Source organism: Poecilia formosa, unplaced genomic scaffold (genome assembly GCF_000485575.1).
Source record: "Poecilia formosa unplaced genomic scaffold, Poecilia_formosa-5.1.2 Scaffold19, whole genome shotgun sequence".
NCBI lineage: Eukaryota > Metazoa > Chordata > Actinopteri > Cyprinodontiformes > Poeciliidae > Poecilia > Poecilia formosa.
Window position 1 is genome coordinate 1,875,592 of NW_006799958.1, and position 25,879 is coordinate 1,901,470.

General features: G+C 38.5%; 2 protein-coding genes across 11 annotated transcripts in view; one reads left to right on the plus strand and one right to left on the minus strand.

The window, feature by feature from the left end:
- med14 (mediator complex subunit 14) overlaps window positions 1–9,622 on the minus strand; it is a 14,254-nt gene extending 4,632 nt beyond the window's left edge. For 2 of the 3 annotated variants that reach the window (XM_016669021.1, XM_016669022.1), the window contains exons 1-20: window positions 9,158–9,622; window positions 8,362–8,388; window positions 8,150–8,255; window positions 7,868–8,041; window positions 7,583–7,712; window positions 7,352–7,480; window positions 7,139–7,246; window positions 5,956–6,088; window positions 5,707–5,857; window positions 5,461–5,572; window positions 4,794–4,919; window positions 4,411–4,489; window positions 4,155–4,314; window positions 3,866–4,060; window positions 3,517–3,651; window positions 3,343–3,419; window positions 3,106–3,266; window positions 2,766–2,912; window positions 1,486–1,730; window positions 531–800 (exon numbers count right to left, since the gene is read on the minus strand). In XM_016669021.1, the coding sequence (XP_016524507.1) occupies window positions 531–800; window positions 1,486–1,730; window positions 2,766–2,912; window positions 3,106–3,266; window positions 3,343–3,419; window positions 3,517–3,651; window positions 3,866–4,060; window positions 4,155–4,314; window positions 4,411–4,489; window positions 4,794–4,919; window positions 5,461–5,572; window positions 5,707–5,857; window positions 5,956–6,088; window positions 7,139–7,246; window positions 7,352–7,480; window positions 7,583–7,712; window positions 7,868–8,041; window positions 8,150–8,255; window positions 8,362–8,388; window positions 9,158–9,333 (2,841 nt within the window). In that variant the 5' untranslated portion in view covers window positions 9,334–9,622. The remainder of the gene's footprint in view (window positions 1–530; window positions 801–1,485; window positions 1,731–2,765; window positions 2,913–3,105; window positions 3,267–3,342; window positions 3,420–3,516; window positions 3,652–3,865; window positions 4,061–4,154; window positions 4,315–4,410; window positions 4,490–4,793; window positions 4,920–5,460; window positions 5,573–5,706; window positions 5,858–5,955; window positions 6,089–7,138; window positions 7,247–7,351; window positions 7,481–7,582; window positions 7,713–7,867; window positions 8,042–8,149; window positions 8,256–8,361; window positions 8,389–9,157) is intronic. The other variant, XM_007547207.2, reaches the window with a different exon arrangement.
- Window positions 9,623–9,742: 120 nt separating this feature from the next.
- Window positions 9,743–25,879, plus strand: part of usp9 (ubiquitin specific peptidase 9) — a 41,238-nt gene continuing 25,101 nt past the window's right edge. For 4 of the 8 annotated variants that reach the window (XM_007547208.2, XM_007547210.2, XM_007547209.2 and 1 more), the window contains exons 1-13: window positions 11,815–12,249; window positions 17,049–17,317; window positions 19,275–19,420; window positions 19,790–19,869; window positions 21,522–21,634; window positions 22,273–22,491; window positions 23,215–23,330; window positions 23,429–23,680; window positions 23,773–23,908; window positions 23,985–24,137; window positions 25,133–25,237; window positions 25,404–25,610; window positions 25,703–25,839. In XM_007547208.2, coding sequence (XP_007547270.1) covers window positions 17,216–17,317; window positions 19,275–19,420; window positions 19,790–19,869; window positions 21,522–21,634; window positions 22,273–22,491; window positions 23,215–23,330; window positions 23,429–23,680; window positions 23,773–23,908; window positions 23,985–24,137; window positions 25,133–25,237; window positions 25,404–25,610; window positions 25,703–25,839 — 1,766 coding nt within the window. In that variant the 5' untranslated portion in view covers window positions 11,815–12,249; window positions 17,049–17,215. Of the gene's footprint in view, window positions 9,766–11,814; window positions 12,250–17,048; window positions 17,318–19,274; window positions 19,421–19,789; window positions 19,870–21,521; window positions 21,635–22,272; window positions 22,492–23,214; window positions 23,331–23,428; window positions 23,681–23,772; window positions 23,909–23,984; window positions 24,138–25,132; window positions 25,238–25,403; window positions 25,611–25,702; window positions 25,840–25,879 lie in introns of those variants that run through there. The other 4 variants (XM_007547211.2, XM_007547213.2, XM_007547215.2 and 1 more) reach the window with 2 other exon arrangements.

The window sequence follows — 25,879 nt, forward strand, 5'->3', positions numbered from 1 at the left end:
AGCTCCCAGGCCTCTGGTAGAGGACCCGAGCTCAGAGGATGAAAGAGACCACCCGCGGAGGGTGAGAAGGGAATTTTTTTATACCTCATAAACATATATATAATGTATGAGATGAAATAGTTCTGTTGAGACAAACCTTAAGACCTGGTAATAACATATTCACATTTTTAAACGAATTTAAGACATTTTAAGGCCTTAATTTTAGCTGCATTTAATTATTTAAGACTTTCCAAGAAATGCACAGACATCCTGGAAACACTAAAGAAGATATGCATTCCCAGAGCATGATACTGCCAACACCATGTTTCACTATCCTGCGGCAGTGCTCAGGTTAATGTGCAGTTTGTTAGCTCTCCTTCACACTTAGCATTTTGTGAGTAATAAAAAAAAATAATAATCAAAGACAAAATCTAATAAACTTATTAAAATTTTATCTAAAATTGTTGTTTTTTTTTAAACCAAGCATCTTCTCTTTCATAGTTGAAAAAAAGTGTGAGTTTGTTCTCTTTAACTCTCTTCCTTCCGTTTACCTTGAGTCCTGGAGCGGGGTAAAACCCTTCCACAATCTTAGTGTTGTCAAACAGGCTGTAGGCTCCGTCTCGAATGGCCACCACTCCTCGGCTGCGGCAGTAGATGTCGATGCAGTACATGTTGCGGAACGCTAGGCGGATGTGCGTGGGGGACTGGGGCAGGATGGAGAAACACTGGTAGGCAGTGTTGGTGCGCTGGGTGAGGCCCAGCATGGGCACTGTTGGTAGCTTGTTGATTGCATTGAGAGGAGCTTGTGTGTCATAGAGCACCTGGAAAGTCACAAAAAAGGACTTAGGAAAAATAATTTTGTAGCTCTGTGCAGTTTGTTCAATAATACTGATACTGAAATAACTTCATGCTTTTAATTTCTAATCACAGCTCGGTAAATCAGTCCCTCCAGGAAGTTGAGATTTTTATGACCAATCAGTGCAACTTGGCTGAATTTTGGAAAATCCATTTAACCCTCGTCACCAAAGCACTACGCTAAATGAAAACTTTTTTTTCTGCAGTCCTATTTCTGTTCAATAGGATTTGTTTACACAGTGTAAACAGCTCATGTTAATTTGAATGACCAATACAGAAATATTCTTTTGCACTCTGACAACTCCTCAGGACATGATTTTATTTGAAAGTATTATTTGCACTTTGCATATTAAAATCTTGTCTTTTTTGGGAAGGTTACGTGAACATTTTTGTAAAAAATAAAGCTTAAACTGCAACTTTCACAGCTACGTTTTGAAAAAAGTGCCACATAATCAGCAACTTTTGACCTCCGCAATCACAAGAAACCATCTCAACATCCTGGAGGCACTGATAAATGCAACACTCCTGCGGTTCAAAGATCATCCAACTTGTTTTTCACATCCATTGATTTATTAGAAAGTTCAGCACACCAAAGCAAGCCACTTGAATGTGCTTTCTATGAGTACCGTTTTAAGAGTTTTGACCGTGTACCTGCAGCAGCTGCATCACGTTTGGGTTCTTGTTGAACATCTCCTGCAGCTGGTGGAGGATGATGTTGTGGCAGTTGGAGCAGCCCGAGTTGGGCCCCACGGTGCCCAGGGCGAGGTGGAAGCGCTGCGTGTTGGAGTTCCACTGGATGGTGACGGAGCTGCCTTTGGTGGTGCCGTAGCACAGCACCAGCTTGCGGTAGTTATACAGCCGGACCTCCGAGAATTGGCTCAGGTAGGGCGGCATTTCTGGAGTGAAGAAATCACCGCGTTACACGGCAGAAACAATACTTATAAATTCAGGTGGGTTTTTCCTGTGCAGAAAACGTAGGACCCAGACTCCAGGATTCCTACATGGTGTTCTAAATGTCAGATTTTTCAAGATACAAAATTCCAAAGTCCAATTTCTTGAACAACTGTTAAAACATGAGTACCAGGTTTCACTCTGAATTGTCTACAGATGTTTATACAAAGGTCCACTTTAATAAAAGAATACATGGAAAAATAGACATAAAGATGGACTGATGCATCCATGAGAACTTTAGCACATTCTACAGATTTTTCATTTAACCACTTAAGCCAATTATATAAAATGTTGGAAATATATTAAAATATAAAAGAAATATCTCAGTTCCTTTTTTAAATAAGAAAAACATGTTACTTCCTAAAAGGCGATAACTTAGCATTCCTTTAGTGAGTTTGAACCATGTGAAGCTAAAACTGACACTTGAAGAGATTTGGCTAAAACATATTTAAAGACAAAGGTGTTTTTATCTTAAATGCAAAATGTATACATGTCATATTGGCTTAATTAGTGCTCTAAATATGTTGGTTTTTTAGCAAATGGCCTTTTTGAGTCTGTGTACTCCAGTTAATGGCTAATCAATTACTAAACTAGTTGATTCAATCAATCAATCAATCAAATTTTATTTATATAGCACATCTCAGCAGCAAGGCATTTCAAGGTGCTTTACAGCATGTGACATTGAATAAACAGTAAGAAAGAGAAAGATTTTGAAAAAAAAAGAGATTGGAATTTGAAAAAAAGATCCAGATTTTTAGTCAAAACGCCATTTGACAAGGACATTTGATTATTTTATTAATCTCCATTAATCCTATCAATCACTTCAGCTCTAGTTTGTACATTTTTTATATTTCTCCACACCTGGAAATTACTTAATTAAAATCCCAAATGTTCCCAGTCTGTGTAAGAGCCTCGCTAATTTCTGTAATCTGATCATTGGCAAATGTGAAGACTTTTTTTTCAGGTCAACATGCACCCACCTGGCAGTGTGCAAGAAAAGTTCAGAACACACTGGTAGAGCTGACTGATGGCCTTCCAGTCGTTCAGGAACATCTCCACCACCTTCCTCCCGCCCACAGGCTCCGACAGAGGGTTCTCATAGGTCAAATACACGTGGCGAGTGGAGGCTGGTAGAACAGGGAAACTCAGTGAGAACACGGGTCAGAATGCAAACAGAGGAAAAAAAATTTCTATAAAGAATAATGACAAAAATACTGAGGTATCATAATACATTATTCTGAATAAAAAGATGCTAAAATAATTATTTTCAGTGGAAGAAATGATGTGCATTTGGTAAAAAAAAAGAAAAAAAAAAAGCACCTTGTTCCTTGCTGTTTGTGCTGCTGAGCGGACAGTTGGCCAGGACCAGCTCAGCCACCCAGGTCCGGTTATTCCTGCCCTGCAAGCGAATGGTGCTGTCCAAGAGGGAGCGCTCCAAAGCTCTCCTGGTCTCCTCTCCGACATCTCTACAAGGGGGAATCCTAGAAAACAAGAGGCATAAACAGTTTGGCATTGAACAAGGGAGGGAGGGAGGAAGCACATGGAGGTTTGTTTTACCGTAGCAGTCGGATTGCATGACTACTCCCGTCCCCTTCCACTTGCACTCCCTCGTTTGGAATGGCCATGTTGGAAAGCTACTCAGAAGAGAAAGAAAAACCATTTGGGATCAGTTGGGAATTATACAAGCCTTGAATCCAGAAATATACACCTGAAGACCAAACGCTGACTGACCTCTGCTCTGAGACCAATAAAAGGCATGTTGGTGTCGCACATGGCTACGAGATGAGCCAGCTCCTTGTTGAAAGCACACATTTCTCCAGACCTCTTGGGCTTCTTAGGCTCAGAGTCTCCTTGATCTCCAGCAATCTACAGAGCAGAAGACGGAGAACGATGTTGAAGGTGTATTTAAAGCATGTACAGTAACTTAAGGAAGACAGTGTGCGCGTGGAAGGTTTGCAGTTGCGCCATACTTTCCATATAGCTGTTAAAAACGATAACAGGGCCCAAAACATTTCTACACAAAGTTCAGAATCTCACATTAAACCCATCCATTTCTTCACGATATAAAATAAACAACTACCTTTCTTTTTGTTCCAGGTCGAGCCTCTCTCCCTGTTGTTGGGTCCTGGACAAGATGTTCCAGGTTGGGTTTAAAAAGCTGTAAAAGTTGTGCGCACATAGGCCCGTCCTCTCCCTCCAACTGAGAAACTGATAGGAAAGAGTATTTGTACTGTAATGCTGTGGGACTGCTAGGCACTTCAAGCATTTCCACCACCTGGCAAGGAAACAAGAGAAAATATTTGAAAAAAATAAATAAATGCATGGGAATGAACACGTCTTTAAACAATAAACTGGCCAACAAAACTCACAATGTAGTACTGTGGGAGACGAGTGAGCTTGATGAAGAGTTTGTGCTTGGACAAGCTGCCGACTGGGTGCGTGGCCGAATTGGAGAGGTGAAGGATGTCGGAGCAAACGGTGGGAAGGTGCTTCACGGACTGTCGGCATCGCTGCTCCCCCAGCCAGAACCTAACCGGAAAGAATGAATGCCTCACAGTCCCCGCACAGTGTTCGTAATTTATCACATTCAGTAAATAAAGATTGATTTAGTTTATATGAACTTACCTGAGCTGCTGAAGCCAAGAGAGAATGCGTTTCATATCATCATTGACCGTCTTTTCAATGTCATCCAGCATGGACTGATCTGTAGAGAGAACAAACCCAGGATTTGTGGCTGAGAGAATGAAGAAAGCTAATAAATCACGACTATAGATAAATGTGCAGCCAAAGCTTTAAAACACAATCAGATAAAAGTTGACAGAAAAAAATATCAATAGAAGGAGTTACATTTTAAATTAAACAAGTCAAATTGTAGTTAAAACACAAAAAGCATTGTTTTAAAAACACAACACCATTGCAGAACTGGTGTAAGAGTCAGGCTAATCAAAACAAACACAAAAAATACAGGACCCAAAAAAGAGGAGTTAACTCTTGGTGCTGCTGCTTACCTAATCCATAGAGCATGGGTTGAAACATGCCAGAATGAAGATCTACAAAAATGTGCAGGCACTCTGAGCGACCACATGGCTCAAGTATCGGAACGACCAGCGTGGGCAAAGCTGTCTCAATGAATGCTAGAGGAAAAAAATACAGTAAAACAAGCAAGTATTTAACACTAAATATGACTGGAAATCGTATACTGGGACAAATCAAGACTGAGACTAGTAAAATATGAGATTTAGAAAGAACCTCTGGTAAAGCTGTGCAGTGATTTCATTTACCAAGGGGGGGAGTGATCCAGTTCAATCTGGTTAAATGTGGAAAACTACTCGTTAAAAGTTTCTGCAGGTTTCACCAACTCAAATTTAAGATATTTTAAGCAAATAATGAATGGAAATCAAGTCTGTATCACGACAGAAATGTACAAAAGAAAAACACAAATAAATAAATCGTATGGGTTTGCAATAAGATAAAAACCTTTAAAAAGGATGCAACCAAAAACCTATCTTTATGATCCCCAGTGCTTTTCAGTAAATATTCAAGTGATGTGAGAGAGGAAAAAAAAACAAAAAAAAAAAAAACATGGAGTCTTATTACATGTGGCATAAAACTAACACAACAGAAAAGCTCTGAGTTTTAATGACTGTCAAGTAGAAAGAAAGATGAAATACATACAGTTATCGCTGGGATTGCTGGTCTTTAAAATGGCCTTGAGTTCCTGCAGCTTCTGATGGGCCCGGGCATGAACACTGTCAATCAGCAGCTTCTCTACTGAGAGATGATCAATCTAAACAAGTCAGAAAAGAGAGAGAGAGAGAAATAAAACTTAGCTGACGCTGTGATTTAAATGCAAAGGAAATCCTAATGGTCTAAATGTTGCATTACATTAGGAACAGAAACCATTTTCATTTTTAATTTCACCTTCATGGCTCGCTCCATTAACTTTGAGTCACAGGCAGGGAGAGCAGGCTCATGAGAAATTTGCAATGGCTTAGATCCATCCGATTCATCGATCTTGATTGTGACTTTATGCACTGATGCTGTGCCTGTTTTTCGACCCAAAACCTGTTGGCTGTAAAGATGACACAAATAAAAACAATTTTTTTTTTTTTTTATGTTTCTTCATTAAACCTCATCTTTTTCCCCCGTCTGAAAGTGTAGAAGCCTTACTTCCAGACGGAAAGCGTGAGGTATTTTGCCGGAACATATTTTTCCTCCTGCACCAGGTCTCCCCACCGCTCTCTGATCAGCATCAGTGTCTGAGAATGGAGGACCTCGAGCTGCAGCGACAGGCAAAAGGAATCTGGATACGGTGCAGTTAAAGAAAAGCACGGTATGAGGGGGGGCGGAATTACAGATCAAGGTAGACGGTTGACTATTTGACTTATCGCGGCATTGACATTCGAAACACGCACACGCACACATCCTTCAAGATGTAGATTATTAGTTAAAGGGCTGCTTGTGCCTCACACAGACTGCTCTTTGACGTGGGGGTGGGTGAAAGCCAGTGCAGAGATGTACTGATTAGCATTGTGATTAGCACAGGGTTGCTCAACTCGCATGCTTGATTAAGCCTTTGAGAGTTTGACGATTGTGTTAAATGCTAATACCTGGTTGTTTCTATTTCTGCATGAAAGATGCATATTGACAGAAACTAATATCAAGATTTTGTTCACTGAAGCCTTGCTGTCGCACGTAAATGTCTGGCTAAATATATACGTCGAAGCTATGCAATTGACAGAAAATGTAATTTAGCCGTATTTCATAAACATGCTGACAGGTGTGGAAGTACACATCTCTTTAAGTGGTTTTAAAAAAAAACAACAAAAAAAACACCTCAGATGACCGATGCTTGCAGGAACAGTGCTGCTCTTTCTTTGCCGTTAACAAAAAGCTGATTTGTTATTTAAGAATTAATGAAAGGGTGCTAGGCAGGATGCAATACTGCAGCTGGTATTCTCATTGGAATTCTACACTTGTCTGCTTGATCAGTCAATACCCTATATGCTTCAACACACACATACACACACACACTACTGCAGAGGGTCAGAGCAGAACTGGACAAAACCTGAACCGTTGCACGAAAGACATGTACAAAGTGCATTTAAAACCGATACATACTGCATCAGTTTTAAAGCATAGACACAAAGCTTCCTCTAAATTCATGGACGATTTTCTACAGGGACTAAGCATTGAAGATGGACTGAACTGTTAGAAAATAGAAGAAGAAATACGTTCTGCAAATACCAGTATTTTTCCCCTGCTCTCGTAAACTTTCTCCACATGCATCCAGACCAGGAAACACCCTGAAAATGTTTGTCTCGATGAGCAAACAGAAACGTTTAAAGGATACGCAGGCAGTTGTACATGTCCTGGAGGGGTTTTTCATCGGCACAAAGTCGAGCCTGGACCAACTCGTGGATGAAGTTCACCTGCAAACTGTGGACCAGTGCTCGTCCGTCTGTTAGTAAGCAGTAAAAGTAAAAAAAAAAAAAAAGAGGAAATCACATATTTGGCCACACTATGGACGTTACTCATAAAATATAATCAGAATTAGCTTCTTCACCTCCAGTTTCTTTGTCCTCCACTAGAATTTCCAACTTCAGGAGTCGCCAGGGAATGTCGGGATCATCTCCCATTACTGTCAGAGTGGCCTCAAACTCTCCCTCCACCCGAAACTTAACACGACCATTAGCTAAAGAATATACAAATAAGCAAGATAAATAATAATAATAATAAAAATAAATAAATCAACAGTAGGTAATTAAAATTCAAGATCTTTACACAAACTGCTTACCAACTGTGAGATTTGCCAGCTGTGGAGGCAGGTCAGTGGTGACAAGACGATGTCGTAGAATCTGATTGAGCTGGTTTAAAGTGGTCTGCTTCTCCGTTTTAGTGATTGGGTCAGGAGGTATTATTTTATCCTGAACAAAGACAGAATGAATGAATGAATGAATGAATAAATAAATAAATAAATAAATAAAACGACACATTAGACAGACAAGTCAGAATATCTAAATCTGCATCTTCTTTTTATCCAGCCTTAACGGGGAAAGAAAAATCAAGATTTAAGACTTACACGTATGCACGTAGGCAGGCGTGGGTACGACCCTGTCGTCAAGACGTCGATGGCGAAGGGGATGGCGAAGCTGGGCAAGCGAGCGTGCACGAGGGCGTCCCGAGCCAGCAAAGCCAGTCTGTCGGCTGTGTCCACAAACAAGATGGCCTGCTGATCCAGGAAGCTGGAGATCATCTGTCACAACACAAGCCAAGTCAGAGAGCTATGGTCAGCTAGACGCTTGTGCTTCTGTTGACAGACCACCTAACGCTCAGCGGGAGGATTTCATTAAACACAACGTACCGCACACTTCTCAACTTTCCCTGCATTGCTTGCCCACTTAACCAGGGCCAGGAGACGCACAAACAGCTGCCTGGTGCGACTTGCAAACTGGACGATCTCAATTTTCCTTCATGAAAAAGAAGTTTAAGAAATGACAGTCAAATTAAAAGAAATGTCCCTTAAAAAAAGTTGTGCATTTAATTATTGTATTTAATAAATTAGAGCAAACATACCGCTCCATATCAGTCTTTCGGGGGAGCCTGCAAAATAAAAACATTGATTTTAAATTAAGGCCACATTTAAATCACAGCACTAACACATCTTCTATCCTAAAAAGTTATGACATTGTGTTTTTGCCCTTCCTTTTCCACAAACTTTGTCACAGAATCGCTCAAACCTTTTGACTGATTGCTTGACTCTGTTGACTCCTCCAACCCCTGATGGATGTTTATATTTATATATATTCTGGCTTTAATGCGTTTAAAAGCTTTGTATACTTTGTTAAGAGTAAAAAAGCAAAAAAATATGACGTATTGGAAACATGCAAATAAAAAGAAGAATAAAGAAATATGACAGCAACGTGCTATGGGTTGCCTTATATGATGTCACCAGGGGAATGTGAGTGTGGGTCTCAAATAAGTAACTGATTTTGGGTAAACAGCACAACAACAAAGGAAGCCTGATATTTATTTGTTTAAAAGAAACTAACTATATGAACAATAGCTTTTACTGATTTTTACAGATGAGCTTGGGTGGTAGATTTAACAACACTGTACTTACTGGTAAACTTCTGATCAATGATTATGAAGCGGTAGTAGCAAGTCATTTACTTGCACGTCCCTTAAGAAAGCAACCACTTTATATGCATTGAGTCTTTCTTTAATATAACAAATTAGTATGATTTTCATAGTGATTGTTTGAGTGTAATAAAACAACAAGAGTTTATTTTACAGCACTAAAGTTCTCTTAAGTTTACAAGCGTTAGCCTATTAGCCCGCCTGTGGGCCTGCTAAGCTAACTGTTACTTACAGCTCAGCCAGCAGGGTAATTTCATGGTAAGTCCGCTGGAGAAGAAATTCAATAAGCAGGCTTAGTTTGACGCCCTGTGTAGCTGGGGTCCCGGGAGGTGGTGGCTGTGGACCCGAGACAACGGGACCTCCGAGCGGAACGAGCGGTCCATCTGACCCAATCTGCACCGGAGCCATTTTAAAAATTGTCGGTATAGGCTAGTTAGCTGCTCCGCTGCGCAAACAGCCAGACAACGGGGAACTCTCGGCTAGTAGTGGCCCGCTCCTCCTCAAAAGACACTTTCCTCGTATTCTCACACCATTTCTTCTATGAGAAGAGCAGCGCTGCAATGACTTAGTCACTTCTGTAAACAACAAAAAGTCAGCTAATGCTTAATTTAGTAAGTCATTACGGAGAAGATTTTCAATGCTGCTAGGCCGCCATCTTTGATATCGGGGATAATTAGCATACAAGTTGGAGAGACAGAAAACCCAGACAGGATTCTTTTAAAGAGCGAGACTCAATAATATTCTGCAGTTTATGTGGATTTTTTTAACCAGACTGGATGGCTTTGACAGCGAAAAAAATGCTTACATCATGTTTACAATTCAGACTATTCTGACTTACAGGTAAGATGTTTGAGTGTTTGTAACTTTGACAGCTTGTGGTAGTTAGTTTGTCATTTAAGATGTGCTTCTGAAATTGTTGCCCTAGAAACAAGTGACAGTGTACTACTTTAAATATAATTGCTTAAATATGTTTTGTTTGCTAGTTCACGTAAGCTATAGTATTGAAGTTGTGAGGTGTGTATGTAGGAGAAAAAAAAAATAAAGTTTCATCCCGAACCATCTTTATCAAGACGACGGTTTTACACGAGTTTTATTTGTTTATTTTCCCCCCTCTTTATTGAAGGGGTGTATTGGGCAGGCTTTAATGCACATTACTATAAATCTTTATTAATACACACTACACAAATTAAAATAATATGCAAAACAACAAAAAATAAAAAACATCTTAAAGTCAAAAATAAGGGACACATTTCATTCATTGTTTTAAAATGAATCTCTCTCATTTTAGGTTGCAAAATAAATTATCCATATCTAGTTCTAGTTATGTTTTTGAAAAAATAAATTTAATGAGGGATATTCTCAAACTCATTAGAGTTTGGGAAAACTCTCACGAGAAAGAGAAAACTACATTTCTATTAAATTCCCGGATCAAACATAAATGTTATCAATACATAAAGCAGGAATAAAACGTGATACTAAACATACATCAAATCAATTTATCCAGATAGTTAAAGCTAAAGGTAAAGTTTAGTGTAACTAGCAGGGTGCAGTTAAAACCTCAGACTGAAATCATTATAATTAAGGACATGTTCTTTGTCTTCCAGTAAATGAACTCTGAAGCAACTTAATTTTTATATCCAGTTTTTATAAAAGATTGATTTCCTCTTAGAAAATGTATTATTCCAAATTATAATCTTGTGTGTTGTAAAAAAAAAAAGGTAACTTTTCAGTGACATACTGTATGAATGTCATAATTTGATAACTTATAACTTCAAAATGATATATAAAGCAAACATAATTTCACCTACCTTCAAGAAGATATTTTGTTATACTCAGAGCCTTCCTGAAGTACAGGCCCAGGAGCCCCATGATAATCATGGTACAGGTTGAAAAAATCAACAGCTTCACATGTACAAAGGAAAACGTACCTATTTTATCAACATAATAAATTAAAACAAATTTATTTGTTTCTGTTATGTACTCCCAAGCTGGGAAAACATTTTATGTACATCTTAAATGCTTGAGAATAGACCAAAGATTAGAAACCTCATTTTTGATGGTTGATTCAGATGTGGCTGTTATTGTGTGAAGTCTAATGCAAAAAATAAATACACCATCAAGCATAGATAATATAAACAAGAGTTTGTCCCAAATTAATTTATATAAAAGCCCTAACTTATAATTTATGACTCTTCAAATAAATGAGTCACAGCAACATATATTTTCCCTATGGAGTCATTGATGTATTTCTGAATTTGAATTTAATTTGAACAAAACTTTAGATGGATTCTGGTTTTATTTTGTTGAAAAATATGACCGTGGTAATGTTAAATAATTTTTCCAAGCCAAAATCTTGACTGATGTAGTGCTCAGCAATATCAATACTGGTGTTAATAATAACAGGTGTCAATAGCAGTGAAAGGGCATCAGGGAGTGAGGCTTTTAGGCCTCACGCAATTGTTCATCTCTATGCAAATATAGAATACATATACATAATTCCAATGTTTTGAGCTTTAGATTTTAAGCAGTGAACTTAAACTTAAACTATCTATTTCAAAATTATTGACACCTGTAAAAATTTAGGAATACACTTACTTATTAAATTTCATTATGTTTTATTTAATTATAACCATGGTAAATGTAATTGTTTAGTATTTTTATTTAATTTATTGTGCCATGCCACATTATACACTTCATATATGGTGTTGCTTGATGATTTTATATTCTTAAAAGGAAACAAAAAATGTCGCTTTCTTGTATGGCCACCCCGTCCGATAGGAGGCGTTATAGTGTAGTGCCACAGCTGTTCATTTGTATCTGCCTCATTTCAGTCAAAATCAGAAATGGATTTAATTACTGGAACTGGAGTCTCTTATCGGAATTGAGTGGGGTTTTATGCTCTTCCATTCAGCGGGTGTTGTGTTAAGCAGAGCTAGTCGGGGTTGTGATGCAAACCAGCTCATAGACATTGCCGGAGTGTTGGAGTTCACACAGCAGTCTGGCCTGTTTTACTAAGAAGCGTTTGTGTCGGACTGCGCTTCCGCCATGTTGAGCTGATTCAAGTTGTGAGTGACTGCTGGGACCGAGGTGACAAGCCCCAGAAACCGGACTAGATAGAGTTAGGGGGCTGTTACCGCGCCGGTGACGCAGGAAAAACACCCAGAAGCGGAGGAAAAAACGTAGGAATTAGATTTTTCTAGTAACAGGTTTGGTACCCTGCGAAACTGCCATTGATATAGGCCGCGTTTATGTAATATACGACGACACAATCGCTGGAGACTGGACGTATCCAGTGAATAGAGGGGAAGTCGTATCAAATTCCTGGTGAGTTGTTAGCTGCTTAGCACAGTATGTTGACTGCTGATTGTTAGCCAGCTACTGTTAGCGTCAGCTGGTGCTGTGTGCAAGGTAACGTTGCTGCATTTAGCGATACTTGTATTTCTCAATTGCTGGCATTGCTTTCTCTGGTGGCTACCAAATTACTGAATGTGTCAACGTAAATAGAATTTAATTTACGGCCATAAGAATATGTCTCTAAATTCACTGAGTTAAGGCTAACGTTAGCTACCCGCAAAAGGACCTCGATACTGTCTACATTCTGATAAGAAACATTTCCTTTAAACGTCCCGTGTTTACAAGTTAGCGGCATGAACATGCAACCAATTTTTGTTTAAATAATGCACTTCGCGATTGCTTTCTGAAAGAAATGCTACTATTTACATTTATTACCTCCAAACCCACCAGTATGTTATATTTTTGAATGTTTTACCCTTGTTCTAACTTTAGGAATACGTATCAGAACACTGTTGGATTTCAGGAAATAGACGCCTCCCCTGTCATCCTTTGCAAAGATAGCTAGCTAACTTATTCGTAATGTTGAAATGTTTGCAGACTGACGATAAGTCAACTACATTTTATTGCTTGAATCCCAGCATATATAGTCATGTCAATAATCTGCCAAGTTATTTTTATTCAAATATGTTTACTCGCTAGCTAACAGTTGGCTAACATTAACTGTCTAGATTGGCTCCTGTTAGCACGGCCATCGCTCATTGCAAATGGCGATCTCGTTACATAGTTAGTCAGCAAGAACGGTGTGACAAGTGATTGTTTGTAATCAGAAATTTCATATTTGTAGCAGCTATGCTGTGTGTTTAGGATCGTCCGTTTTTGAAGCACATATTTGCAGGGCGAGTGTTACGTCAAGGCCCAAACGGACGCCGAGGCCTGAATATGTGACAGCGCAGTGGGCTTTGGACGGTAAGGCCTTCACCGCCTCAAAGCTCTGCTGTCTGGGCGGATCGCCTTCCAGCCAAACCGAACCACAGGAACCGGCGTGAACAACCAAAAACTACCAGGTGTCAATGCTTGGTCGTTGCACTAATTACGTAATGTTGCTGCGTACTTGTCAAACTTTTCGACCTCTTAGTTTTGAAGAAACTCGACGAGAAACGTGCTAATTTTATTCGACCGATTTATCCATCAACAAGATGCCTGGAAATAACTTGAGTGCTAATATTCAAAAGCCGGCGTTGCACCTTGTCTTGTGACCTAAATTCTTCAGAATGTATGTTTGCGTTGTATAAATAACAGGTTTTATCCCGTTTCAAAGAGGATTTTTTTTTTTTTTTTTGTTTTGAGGTTAGGGGATTATTTTTGAACTGTAATATTCATTACCAACCCCTGTAACAAGTAAGAAAAAAACATATATAAAAGACAATAAAATCAAACAATGTTTGATTTTATATTTAGTATAGAATAGGGCAACACATCTGTCCAGATGTCTCCACTGGTCTCATGAATTTTTATGCTTGCCTCATTTTTATTTGGAAATGCACAACGTAAGCATTTCCATACAGCTTTGCATCCATACAGCAGAATAGGAGCAATTTTTGAATCTTGGAAAAAATATTTGTTGATCCAGTTGTGTGCACTGAACTGGAAGCAAGGATGACAAACTGCTTTGTTTGTGTTGATGTTTATTGGCATTTTGACAATTCGGCCCTTCTAGTTCTTAACCCCATTTCATATCAGTTGCTGCCATTTGGTCCCTACATACCTCAGTTTCGTACCTGTATATAATATTTTGTTCTCATGTACTTTCACCATTTTTTTTAATCAGTCAATGTTTCTTTGTGGATGAGTATTTTACTGACTGGTTGAGATAAATATAGAAATGTCCCGATCTTCCATGCAATTCAACCTATTTTTGTGTTATTTTTGGAAGACCTTTTATTACACTCTTCCTCTATTTATTTTGGTTCTGATCCAATATATGCGAGTTGACATTTATAAAATACAAGACTTTGAACCCTAATCAAATCACAATAGATCTTTTTAGTAGTAATCTCTTTTTCCAGTAACTATTGAATCTGACTACATTTCCTTAACATAGACTTTAAGTTGACAACTATCTAGTTTTTAGAGACACTTGTGTAGTTAAATAATGCACTGTATAACATTTAAGTATTACCTGAACCCCATTGTGTGTGATGTAGAAAAAACCAAACTACCTTGAGCTCTATACACCAACTCGCACAACGCCGTAGATCAGCAAGTAACTTTTCCAAGTCACCCACTCTGACATAGGTTCTATAACATTTTCGACACATTTGGAAATCTGTTGTTACATTATTTTAAAATTTCGGTAAAAACATTTGCAACAAGTAGGATAGATATGTTTGAAATGGCAGAAAGCGGATCAGGTCACTAAATTGGATTGGGCACAAAATATCCTTGCTGTAGCCGCTTAATCAAACATATTTCTGGTTTTTGTTTCACTTTTATAAGGACTTAAACATAAACCGTGTTTTCTTGGTGTCATAAAATCAACTCTTGCTCATTCAAGCAGGTAGTTAAATACTAATAACTTTTAAAAAATACATAGAAACTCTCCAGATTTTGCCTTGAGGGTCTCCAAAGTGGAGGAAATGCCCTCTGTCACACAGACAGTACACTCAACTAGCATTGAAGGTCCTAATGCAAAGGACATTTTACACCTGGGTAGTAATCATTCTAGTTTTACATAAGCACTAGAAAATAATGTTTCAATAAATACTTTTTAAAAAGTACAATATAACTCTTGTTAATAAACGGTGAGAGGTTCAACAGTTATATTTTTCTAGCTTCTTTTTCTAAGTTTTGAGTTTGTTTACTTGTTAGTATTTAATGCGTGTCAGCACCTTCCTACTGATTTCGCTGTCTTTTCTGTTTTTGCATTCGTGAGTTGATCTGATAAACTCCTGGTATTCCTGCGCAGAATGTTCAGCTGAGCAGAGGCCGTGTGATGAATGGAAATAATGGCACTCTGTCATATGGGTCTTTGTTGATATTGGATTAATTAACTTAAAACCGATGAACATTTTAGTACTGTCCTTCCTCCTCATAAAGACTGTATCATGGTAGCGTTGATCAATGTAGTCAAAAGGAAGTTAAAAAAAAACAACAGAATTTGTTACCAGGTGTTCAAGCGTGAAAAGTAAATTATTTCCTTTTTTTATTTTTTAAACTTTACAAGTCAGTTGTCTGGATAGATGAAGTGGAAAGATATTGCCAAGCACAACCCTGCTGAATCTTGTGTGTGTGTTTGATTAGACAACTGATCTGCTGTAAACATCCCCGGAGTGTGTGTGTGCAGAGTCATTCTATGCAGCAGGGAAATATTTGGTATGAAGCCTGTGGGGTTTGTGTTCTTTCATGCTATGTTTCACTTTAGCAATGTTCAAAGATTTCGGTACTCACTTCAGTCAGCACATGTAAATGACAGCTGTTGGTCAATAGCAGTGCACAGATTATCTCCGACTCTGTCCTTTCACACAGAAAGAAATTAAATCCTGTTCAGAACCTTAAGTATTCACAGTGTTTAACCCAGATTATTTTAATGTGTGAGGTTACAAATTTGTTTTAAAAAAGTGTATATACTTAGAATGTGTTTGTATCCTGTGGTTGTGTGTTATATTCAAAGTTTTGCAGTGAGTTTTGACTCTTTCGGTATTACTTTCATTTACTTCCTCGGCTCTCGTTTCCTGATGTGCAATTATGTGGAATTATTTTGAATTCTTTCCACATTTCAGATTGAAGATGACATGAAATGAAGTTTCTCTTGTTATCAGACATGTTTTGTGTCTTATTGTGTGATTTGAAGTGTTTCAGAGTACCTTGCCTTGAAATTATATTTTGTGTGGTACAGAATAATTGATTATTCTAACATGCATGTTTTAGTAGAAAGCTGAAATGCAAAAAAAAAAAAACATTAAGGATATACTAGATATCTTATAAGTTTGGTTTTGTCCAGTTATTTTTCAATCTATAGCATAAATTCAGATGTTATGCAAAGTTTTCTGGTACTGTATTAAAGGACCTGTGAAAAATTCATGACGAAAGATGCATTGACTTTGCAAAAAATATTTCAACTGCATAACTGTGTTCTTGACACCCCTTCCAACAAGAACCTGGAATCTGAATAGATATCATTTATGTTTTTGATCCAACTGTCATTCAAACTAGCTGCTACAAATATGAAAATAAGGGTGTTCAATCTATAAAATTGTAAGGGTCCACAGAAGCACTTTGTGTTTATCTAAAAATAACAAGAAAACTGAAGAAAAAAAAAACATTTAAGGCTTTTCTGTTATAACGGAGACATACTTTTATTATGATTGAAAGATTATGGACATGTGAAATGTCTTCAGTCACATCATTGACCTTTAGTCATACACTCTCAACCCAGTCTTAGGTTTTCACCAGCATAGGTCTGTGATAAGGTAATGTTGCATCGTAAAGGATTTGAATATGCGAACAATCTGCTGTAAAATATGATCAAGATCTGCTCAGTTTTAACTTCCTGTACTTTCTCAACCTGTACCTGTACAAGTTGGCAAAACCTCACGTAGAGATGAAATGCTCTGTTGTGCTTTTCATTAAAAGTGATATTTTTACTTGGAGGACCTGTGATTAAAATCGAGATTGCCTCAGTCATATCCTTCAACTACAGATGAGAGATAAAGACATTGCACCCGACTAGAGTTGGGTTTCTTTTGTTTTTTCTTTGACAAAAGCACAAGAAAATCTCATTACTTTGGGGCTGCCAGGAGCGTGACCTTTGATCCTCTTCCGTTCACCAGGTTATGCAATGGTCTCAGCGGTACACCCATACCTCCAGGTGCTTGCGACCCTCTCTCGTGTGTTCGGGCTCTCTTCCCTCCGCTGCACAGCTGAGGTGGCTGTGATTTCCCTCCTGGCCAGCGCTCCCTAAGAGGCCAAGATTGCCAAGATCTGCCCTGTGGCGAGCATGACGGCCACCACGCGTGGCTCTCCTGTGGGGGGCAACGACAGTCAGGGCCAGGGCCAGGCACCTGATGCTCAGAGCCAACCCCCACTGCCACAGAACCAGGTCGGTAAACCTCAAACTGCACATGTCAACATTTAGTCTCATTTTCAGTCTAGTAAAGTATTTTTTATTTATTTATTTATTTCATTTTAAATCAGTTTTGCTCCCACCTAGCAACACAAAGATGCCAGTTGGGACCTAAAGGGTGGGAGAGAAGAGAAGGGAAAAGAGTGAGAGAGTAAAAGGGAGGCAATGAATGAATAGAGACCCCAGAGTGATGGTTAAAGTGTGTGTGTGTGTGTGTGTGCGCACATGCAGGCCTGTGGTGGTTAGAGATGAGCTGTGTTGAGATGTGAGAGGCAAGCTGCCTATGTAGGTCAGCCAAGCAGAAGGAGCCTTAACCGTACTCCCCCACATTTTATATTTCTCAGATATGGATCCCACTCAACAATGCGTATCATTCTTTTCTTCTCAATGCGCAGCTTCTCATTATCATTTAGATATAAAAGAAAAGGAAAATCCTTTTGCCCTTGCTTCTTTATGAGATGCTTCATCAGATCATTTAAGTTTGACGACCCTGGGATTCTCCCACATGCTAATTAATACGTTTCTACCTCGAACGCATTATCCCTGCGTTCGTTTTTTGTTGTGCGTCAGTGGGGATAAATGAGCATCGGTGTGTTTTGCGAACACTAAAGGTATGATGAATTGACAAGTATTGTTAGAAAGGCTTATTTTAGGAAAAACACCTGTGTCTTTGTATGTGTGTGTTTGTTCAGCTACCCACCAGAACAATAGAAAACGTACCACAAAGCCTGTATAGGACCCGTCTTTTACTGGCTCACAGATCTATAGGATCTGGATGGACTTTTTATTTTTGTGCAGGTGTGTACAACAGAAAAGTTTATAATCGTATGATAAAGCCAGAAGGACTAAATGTGTGTTAGTAACATATAACGACAAGTGGTTTGAAATTAAATAAATAAATTAATGGAGAAGGATTCACTTAAATGTCATGACACACATTAAAAATGATTGCACTTAAGTTAGAGGGATCCAGGTGTGGATTAATTGTTGTGTAGAGTTAAAACTTTAAATTTTGAAAAAGATGTGTAAAAATCGTTTGCTAAACAAATACAATAAGGTTTGATTATGATTGTTTTGTTTTTACAAAACAATCTACAGACTGAGCTGTAATTCCTTTTCCTGTATATTTAAAAAAATATGCAGGAAACATTCTGTTTTGATTTTATAAAGCTGTTAAAGTGAAGGCATAAAAAGCTCATGCTTCCACCTACACTTTTTTCAGTGCACACTTTGGGTGCTTGCCATTGACAGAAATTTAAATATCTATTTTTGTTTTGTGTGTTTATTTTTTTTTAATTTTTTCAGCATTGCATGATTTTGTTTTTCTTTTTTTGACTTGTGTATGGAAAAGTAAAAAATGACTAAAATAAATAAGCATATCTTAAAAATGCAGAATAGTTTTGCAGGCAGGTTTTCACTTCTTTTTTTTTATCAGTTAACCAAAAAGCTACACAGTTGAAAGAAAATATCTTGTGTTTTCTTTCCATATCAGACCTGAATAAACTCACTACTACCTAGTTCCTATCTTGAGACTAAGACTTTCAGGTTTAATTATTTAAGCCGTTTAACAGATATAAAAACCAATTCATAGAGAAATCAGCCTGAAACTTGAGCCATGATATTTTGGTTGGAAGTGATTCCTTTATACAGCACTTTTGAATTTAATCAAACCTGTGTCCTTGCATGGGTGGATTGAGTTTTACTGCAGTAGTTGCCCACACTTGACACACGTTTCAGCACCAAGGATGCTAATTAGAGAGGGAGAGGAGGAGGAGATGAAAATGTAGATGTATTGCAACTGATGGCGTAATTGCAATATTTGATACTGTAGCTGCTGTCTTTGCTACATGAAGTATTCTTTTGAGTGTTTGTCTTCCACCTGCATTTTAAAGCTTCTTCAAATTTATTCTCGCGTTTTTTTATTTATCTCCAGACTTCATCTCCTAATTCATCTAATGAGAACTCCCCCGTGAGCCCACCAGATGAGCAGGGCCAGGGCGAAGGCCCCCCTCAGTTGGAAGAGGAAGAGCCTGCTTTTCCTCACACTGACTTGGCGAAGCTTGATGACATGATTAACAGGTATCTGCTCGTCTGCCAGCTCCGATTTAGTGGAGTCGGTCCACCCTGTCCTGCTCTGCATTGTTACAAATGAAAAACATTTGACTGCTGTTAAGTTGTTTAAAAGTATCTTTCACTTTATGCCTTGTTGCTTTTAATTCAGTTTGCATTTAACATATTTTAAGATATTTTTATGTATGTCGATGTATTCCAAATTAAATTTAGTAAAAGAAGTTTAAGTTGTTCACACACGCAGTGGAAAACACTTCTCAATGACTTGGCATTTAAGGAGCTTGGAATGCAGCTGAACAATATTTATGGCGCTGTTATGCATGTTTTCTGCATTATTTTGGTATTTCTGCTGATTTATCTTTCTTTAATATATCTTAGGCCTCGATGGGTGGTTCCAGTTTTGCCAAAAGGAGAGTTAGAAGTCCTCTTGGAAGCTGCTATAGACCTGAGTAAAAAAGGTAGGAAAGTGCAGCATGTTCTCTTTAGTCAATGCTTTGTGACATTAGCATCCAGCTGACATTTGTTTCAAATTAACTTATGATGTGAGAGAGGGTACAGATTTTATTTCTTTATTTCTTAGTAAAATGTGAAGATTTTTTCTATTATTATGTTTATTAGACAAATTATGTTGGCAGTACTGTTGCAAGTTTGTGTTTATACACAAAGTTGTTGGCCCGCCATGATACTTTTCATGTAGAAAATGGTGGATTAGCACCATGCTTTGAAACCTGTGAAAAAGCATTGCTAATTGAAAATCAGTTGAACTTGATGTCTCAAACCTAAAAATCCATTCAGAAATGTTCTTTGACCTATATTTTGTTTGACGTTCTTTAAGGGCTCTGTTTTTTAAATCGGGCTGTAAAGATAGTGATATTTTTTTCACCATAAGGCAAACTCCTTATGTGGAAACTTATACTTTTTGTCCCCTTGTATATAAATTCACATTTTAGAACTACTGGGGTTCTACAAGTATTGTACATAAACAAATAAGCCTGACGTCAACTATGTTCTCGAAGGCAAACAAACTCTTACAAGGGGACAAATATCTCCAGTGTTCCTGCTGTCCCTCTTTTTAAAAAGGTTCTTAACTTCAGCCCCCTGGTAACTTATCAGGTGAGTAAAATGTGATATGTACCCAAAAGCAACCATCAAGGAGGGAAAAAATGACAAATTGAACACTTTTTGCATTAAATCCAGCATCTCGGGTGTCCTGAGCGGACATTCCCAACATTCCCATTCCTCAGTGTTTTCCAAGAGAGGATCTCACTGTAACTGCTAAAATAGTCTAAACCAAAGTGACTTCTCTTTGTTTTCATGAGGCAACAAGTCAGTAGTAAATTTGTAGAATTCCCTCTCATTACCATTTAAGAATTTTACAAAAATTTGGGGCATAACGTGACATCATGATTGCATCTTTAATGATATAGAAAAATCATTTTCCCCCCTCATATTTTAACTGCTAGACAAAGTAACAAAATCTTCATTCTGATTCAACAGGCTCAATAGTTTGGGTTTAGATATATTTGTTCTAACTTAAGTTCAAAGTTGATCTTTGAAGTACTCAATGAACTCAAATGTATCCCCTCTTGAGGCAGTTTTAATAAGGATTTACAGCCTTTGTTTTAAGATAACATTTTTAGTTAGCTGAAATGACTTAAAGGTTTAAATCAAAAACAAATGTATTAAAAAAACATAGGAAAAATTGTTCCTTGGAATAAAAAGAGTTGAGTTCACAGTAACTCACTGCTGCATCAGCCTTGACACGGCTTCTTTATGCTGCTGAAATGCCACTGGTTTTTCTTTAGCATGGAAAGGTTTTTGTGCAGATAATAAAGATGTAGTTTTTACTCATCTCTTACAGTGAAAGTTTCTGTGGAAGATTAGAAAAGTATATACGGAATAAGAACAAGTTCCCTAATAAGCACATTTGGTTCATGATCCTTTTTTTTAATTTGCTTTAACACATTTGTCTCTATTAAAAACACATCTATTTGCCAACATCTGTGCAAAACGTCCTGAAGACCTTTGTACCCTGACACCTGTTTAAGCTGAATGTTTCACACTTGATGTTAATGTTGTGAGTTTGTCTCCTCTTGTTTTCTCCTCACAGGACTGGATGTGAAATGTGAGGCATGTCAGAGGTTTTTCCGGGACGGTCTAACCATTTCCTTCACAAAAATCCTGACAGACGAGGCAGTCAGCGGCTGGAAGTTTGAGATACATGTGAGTGTTTATCGGGGCTCTATCTTTACAGAAATCTGCGTTGACCTTTTACGTTTGAAAACAAGTCCCCAAAATTAAGTTTTATGTTCAGTTGTTGAAGATCTAAGGGGGAAAACAGCAGCACGAGGAGTGATCAATAATGTTATTGCTAGAAATAGGCGAGGTTGGCTTTTGTCTTGGGAAGATTGATTTCTGGAATCTCAAGGGACTTTGGGGGAAATGGTTTCTGTTGTTTTTTCTGTTTTTGCTTTCGACTTTGGTCAGAACAATGTTGACTTTTTATTTGAATGCATGTTGGCTCTTAAGTTGTATTTTTTAACACATTTCTTGTTGCTTGTGCAGTACCTCGATGACTAAAATAGGGTAAAAACCGTTTTGAATTTTAGTAAAATATTAAAGGTGAATATCTGTTTTCTTCAGACACATTAATTAGTCATAATCAATGTAAAAAGGAACAGCGTATTGGCATTTTAATGACAACATCCTGGCTCATGTTGAATTGAGGTTGTTGCATTCCATACTTTCATAATGAAATGTCTTCGATAAAGAGGTCAAAATGTAACATGTGCGTTTTGTTCAGTTCATTCTAACACTGTCCATCTTAACTTTTAATTTCTACCCCGGTCTCTGTCCCTCAGAGGTGTATCATTAATAACACACACCGATTGGTGGAGTTGTGCGTGGCCAAGCTGTCTCAGGACTGGTTCCCGCTACTGGAGTTGCTGGCCATGGCCCTCAATCCCCACTGCAAGTTCCACATTTACAACGGCACACGGCCTTCTGAGACCGTCCCCGCTGGAGCGCAGCTGGCTGACGACGAGCTCTACGCTCGTCCGCCTGACCCGAGATCTCCCAAGGTGAAATTTGATAACTTTTCAATAAAAAAAAAATTTCTTTTAAAAAGCCATATTTAACCAAATATTGCTTTGTTTTAAAACCTGCCTTTTTTGTTAAAGAATCATCCAGAAATGTAGCCGTTTTCCTCTTCTGCTGGGTAATTAGGTCAACTTTAGCTATCTGAGACTGAAGTTGTAAACTGGCATGATTAAGAGCCCTCATTAAAAGTATCTGAACAAAAAAAACATCTATGTTTATCTAAGTAAATAAAAACATCACTCCCTCTGCAAGACCTTGAACCTAATCTTAGGCTAATTCTTGTAACACTGTTAAAGAATTTAGAAACATCAGGGAGTAGAGATTCTCCAGTGAAAGGTGGATGAATGTAGCGTGGGCTCAGGGTCATCGTGAACAGCACTGCAGCACTGCTCGCCTGTCTGCCTCTATTGGCACAAAGCCCATCACTATGCTGAGCTCTGCCTGTAATGCTGTTAGTCTCTATACAGTTGTTTTTAATCGGATTATTTAAAAAAAAATAAAATAAAAAATCTTGCGAGATTAAAACTATATGGGCATATTTTTCTGGATGCTTTCTTTTTCAGTTTGGATTAACCGGCAACATAAGTGAAATAATTAAGAGGAAGTTGTTCACATCACAAACGCCTAATTAGGTCTCAAATTGCAAAATAATGACTCCGGATAAAGCAACCCCTTAAGATTAACGGTGTGTTTTCTGTCCGCAGGGCTGGCTGGTTGATTTAATAAACAAATTTGGCACGTTAAACGGGTTTCAAATTTTGCACGACCGCTTCATGAGCGGCCAAGCACTGAACGTCCAGATCATCGCTGCACTTATCAAGTGAGAATCGGCAACGTCACAGTTATTTCATCAACAAAACATTTCCAAATGTACTTTTTTTTTTTTGATGTGACTTGATGTCCCGTTTTGTGTTGCAGGCCTTTTGGCCAGTGTTATGAGTTCCTCACATTGCACACAGTAAAGAAGTACTTCCTTCCAGTCATCGAGATGGTTCCCCAGTTTCTAGAGAACCTCACGGACGAGGAGCTCAAGAAAGAGGCCAAGAACGAAGCCAAAAACGACGCATTGTCGATGATAATCAAGTCTCTGAAGAATCTGGCTTCTCGTGTACCCGGGCAGGAGGAGACAGTGAAGAATTTAGAGATTTTTAGGTTAAAAATGATTCTTAGGTGGGTACTTGAGTCTCTTTTAAAGCTCGACTGTTTCCGCCGTACATCTGCAGAGTGATCACACGGGAATTGGATTTTGCTTCTTTCGACAGGTTATTACAAATTTCTTCTTTTAACGGCAAAATGAATGCACTAAACGAAGTTAACAAGGTGATCTCCAGCGTCTCCTACTACACTCACCGGCATAACCCTGAGGAGGAGGAGTGGCTGACCGCAGAGCGCATGGCGGTAAGCGCAGGCTTCAGAAGCACTACATTCTGTGAATTTTGCGTCCGTAAAATGAATTCTGCTCTTCCCGCATCAGGAATGGATCCAGCAAAACCACATCCTTTCTATTGTGCTGAGGGACAGTTTGCATCAGCCGCAGTATGTCGAGAAGCTGGAGAAGATCCTTCGCTTCGTCATAAAAGAGAAAGCTCTTACCATGCAGGACTTGGACAACATCTGGGCTGCACAGGTACGCCACCTCTAAGCATGTTTTAGTTTTCTGTTTATTATGCAGATCATGTTTAATAAGGCGATTCTACAATAGAGGAAAATACAAAAAAAAAAAACATTTAAAATGTTTTCCTCCAGCCTTCCTGTTGAAAGTGGGAATTCATTATTATAATGGAACCAGAGGTAGCTTTACAGTCTGTTTAATAGAAGAGTTGCTTTAACACAGGGACTAAATTACACGGTTATCATTGTAAGCAAACTTTAGAATCTTCTGAAGATAAGTGTGGCTAGCACTTTAAGACGTCAGTCTTTTTGTTAATATTCTGAAGAACGTCGGCCTTCACTTTAATTCTGACTTTTCCACATCCAGCTTGTTCTATAAAAGTTAAGTTTGAGTTGAAAGCTCAAAAAGATGAAACATGGCAACCTTGTTTTGTTCAGGTTTGTGCTGCTATTAATTGCTGAAAGTGTTGCAATCTCTGCAGCAAGAAAGCATCCTATAGCTTCCATCATTTGTTCTTCCTCTGACTGCATTTTAAGCTCCCCAGTAATTCTGAAGCTGGTCGACTTTATCTTCTCCTGTCAGCAACATTGTCCTCACCAGAGACCATTCTTCACCACGAGCTGCCGCTGCTCAGCCATGGTGCTTTTACAGACTGGAAAAAGATGAGATTTAGTCATTTCTAGTTGTGGCCACCAACAAATTTCTTTGAGCTTCAGGGTTTTTCTTTTGTTTTCTTTTTTTTTTTTTAATCTAAATTATGCTAATGCTAATTATGACAATGACAGTAATGGAGTAGGTTTGAGTTGCAATTTTTCTGTAAATGCTGTCAGATTGGGAATGAAATAGATTTTCAGGTTTGTTGATTTTAGAAGTGCACCTAAATATTAAACTGTAAGCTAATGTTGGCAATTAATGTTTAAAAAGAATGATGGTTTCAAGCAGATTATTTCCGCTTCACTATTAAAGTCTAATGTTTACAATATTTCTGTGTTGCTTATGTCTATGTGCAGGCTGGTAAGCATGAGGCTATTGTGAAGAACGTCCATGATCTCTTGGCAAAGCTGGCGTGGGACTTCTCACCCGAGCAGCTCGATCATCTTTTCGACTGCTTCAAGGTAAGAATAATACCACAGAACATGCAAGTGTTGCACTTTGTCTTTTTTGTTGTTGTTGTTGTTTTTAGCTCAGTCAAATTTAAATGCTTTGCTTCATAGCAGATCATCGATGTGATAAATCTAGATTACTGCTCTGCCTTCGCTTATTCCTCTCCTGTTTTTGCAGGCAAGCTGGACCAACGCTAGCAAGAAGCAGCGTGAAAAACTGCTTGAGCTAATCCGGCGTTTGGCCGAGGACGATAAGGACGGCGTTATGGCCCACAAGGTCCTCAACCTGCTCTGGAACCTGGCGCACAGCGACGACGTCCCTGTAGACATCATGGATCAGGCTCTTAGTGCTCACATCAAGATATTGGACTACAGCTGCTCACAGGTAACATTCACCTTTTTTTTATTTTGGTGAACGTAACAAATAGATTCTCACACAGTCACTAAATATGGAGTGCGGTTTCTTTTCACCCACAGGACAGAGACACGCAGAAGATTCAGTGGATTGATCGCTTCATAGAAGAGCTTCGTACCAATGACAAGTGGGTTATCCCTGCCTTGAAGCAGATCAGGGAAATCTGCAGCCTCTTTGGAGAAGCTCCTCAGAACCTGAGGTAAAATTGGAATAGATTTCTAATTTTTATATATATGCGT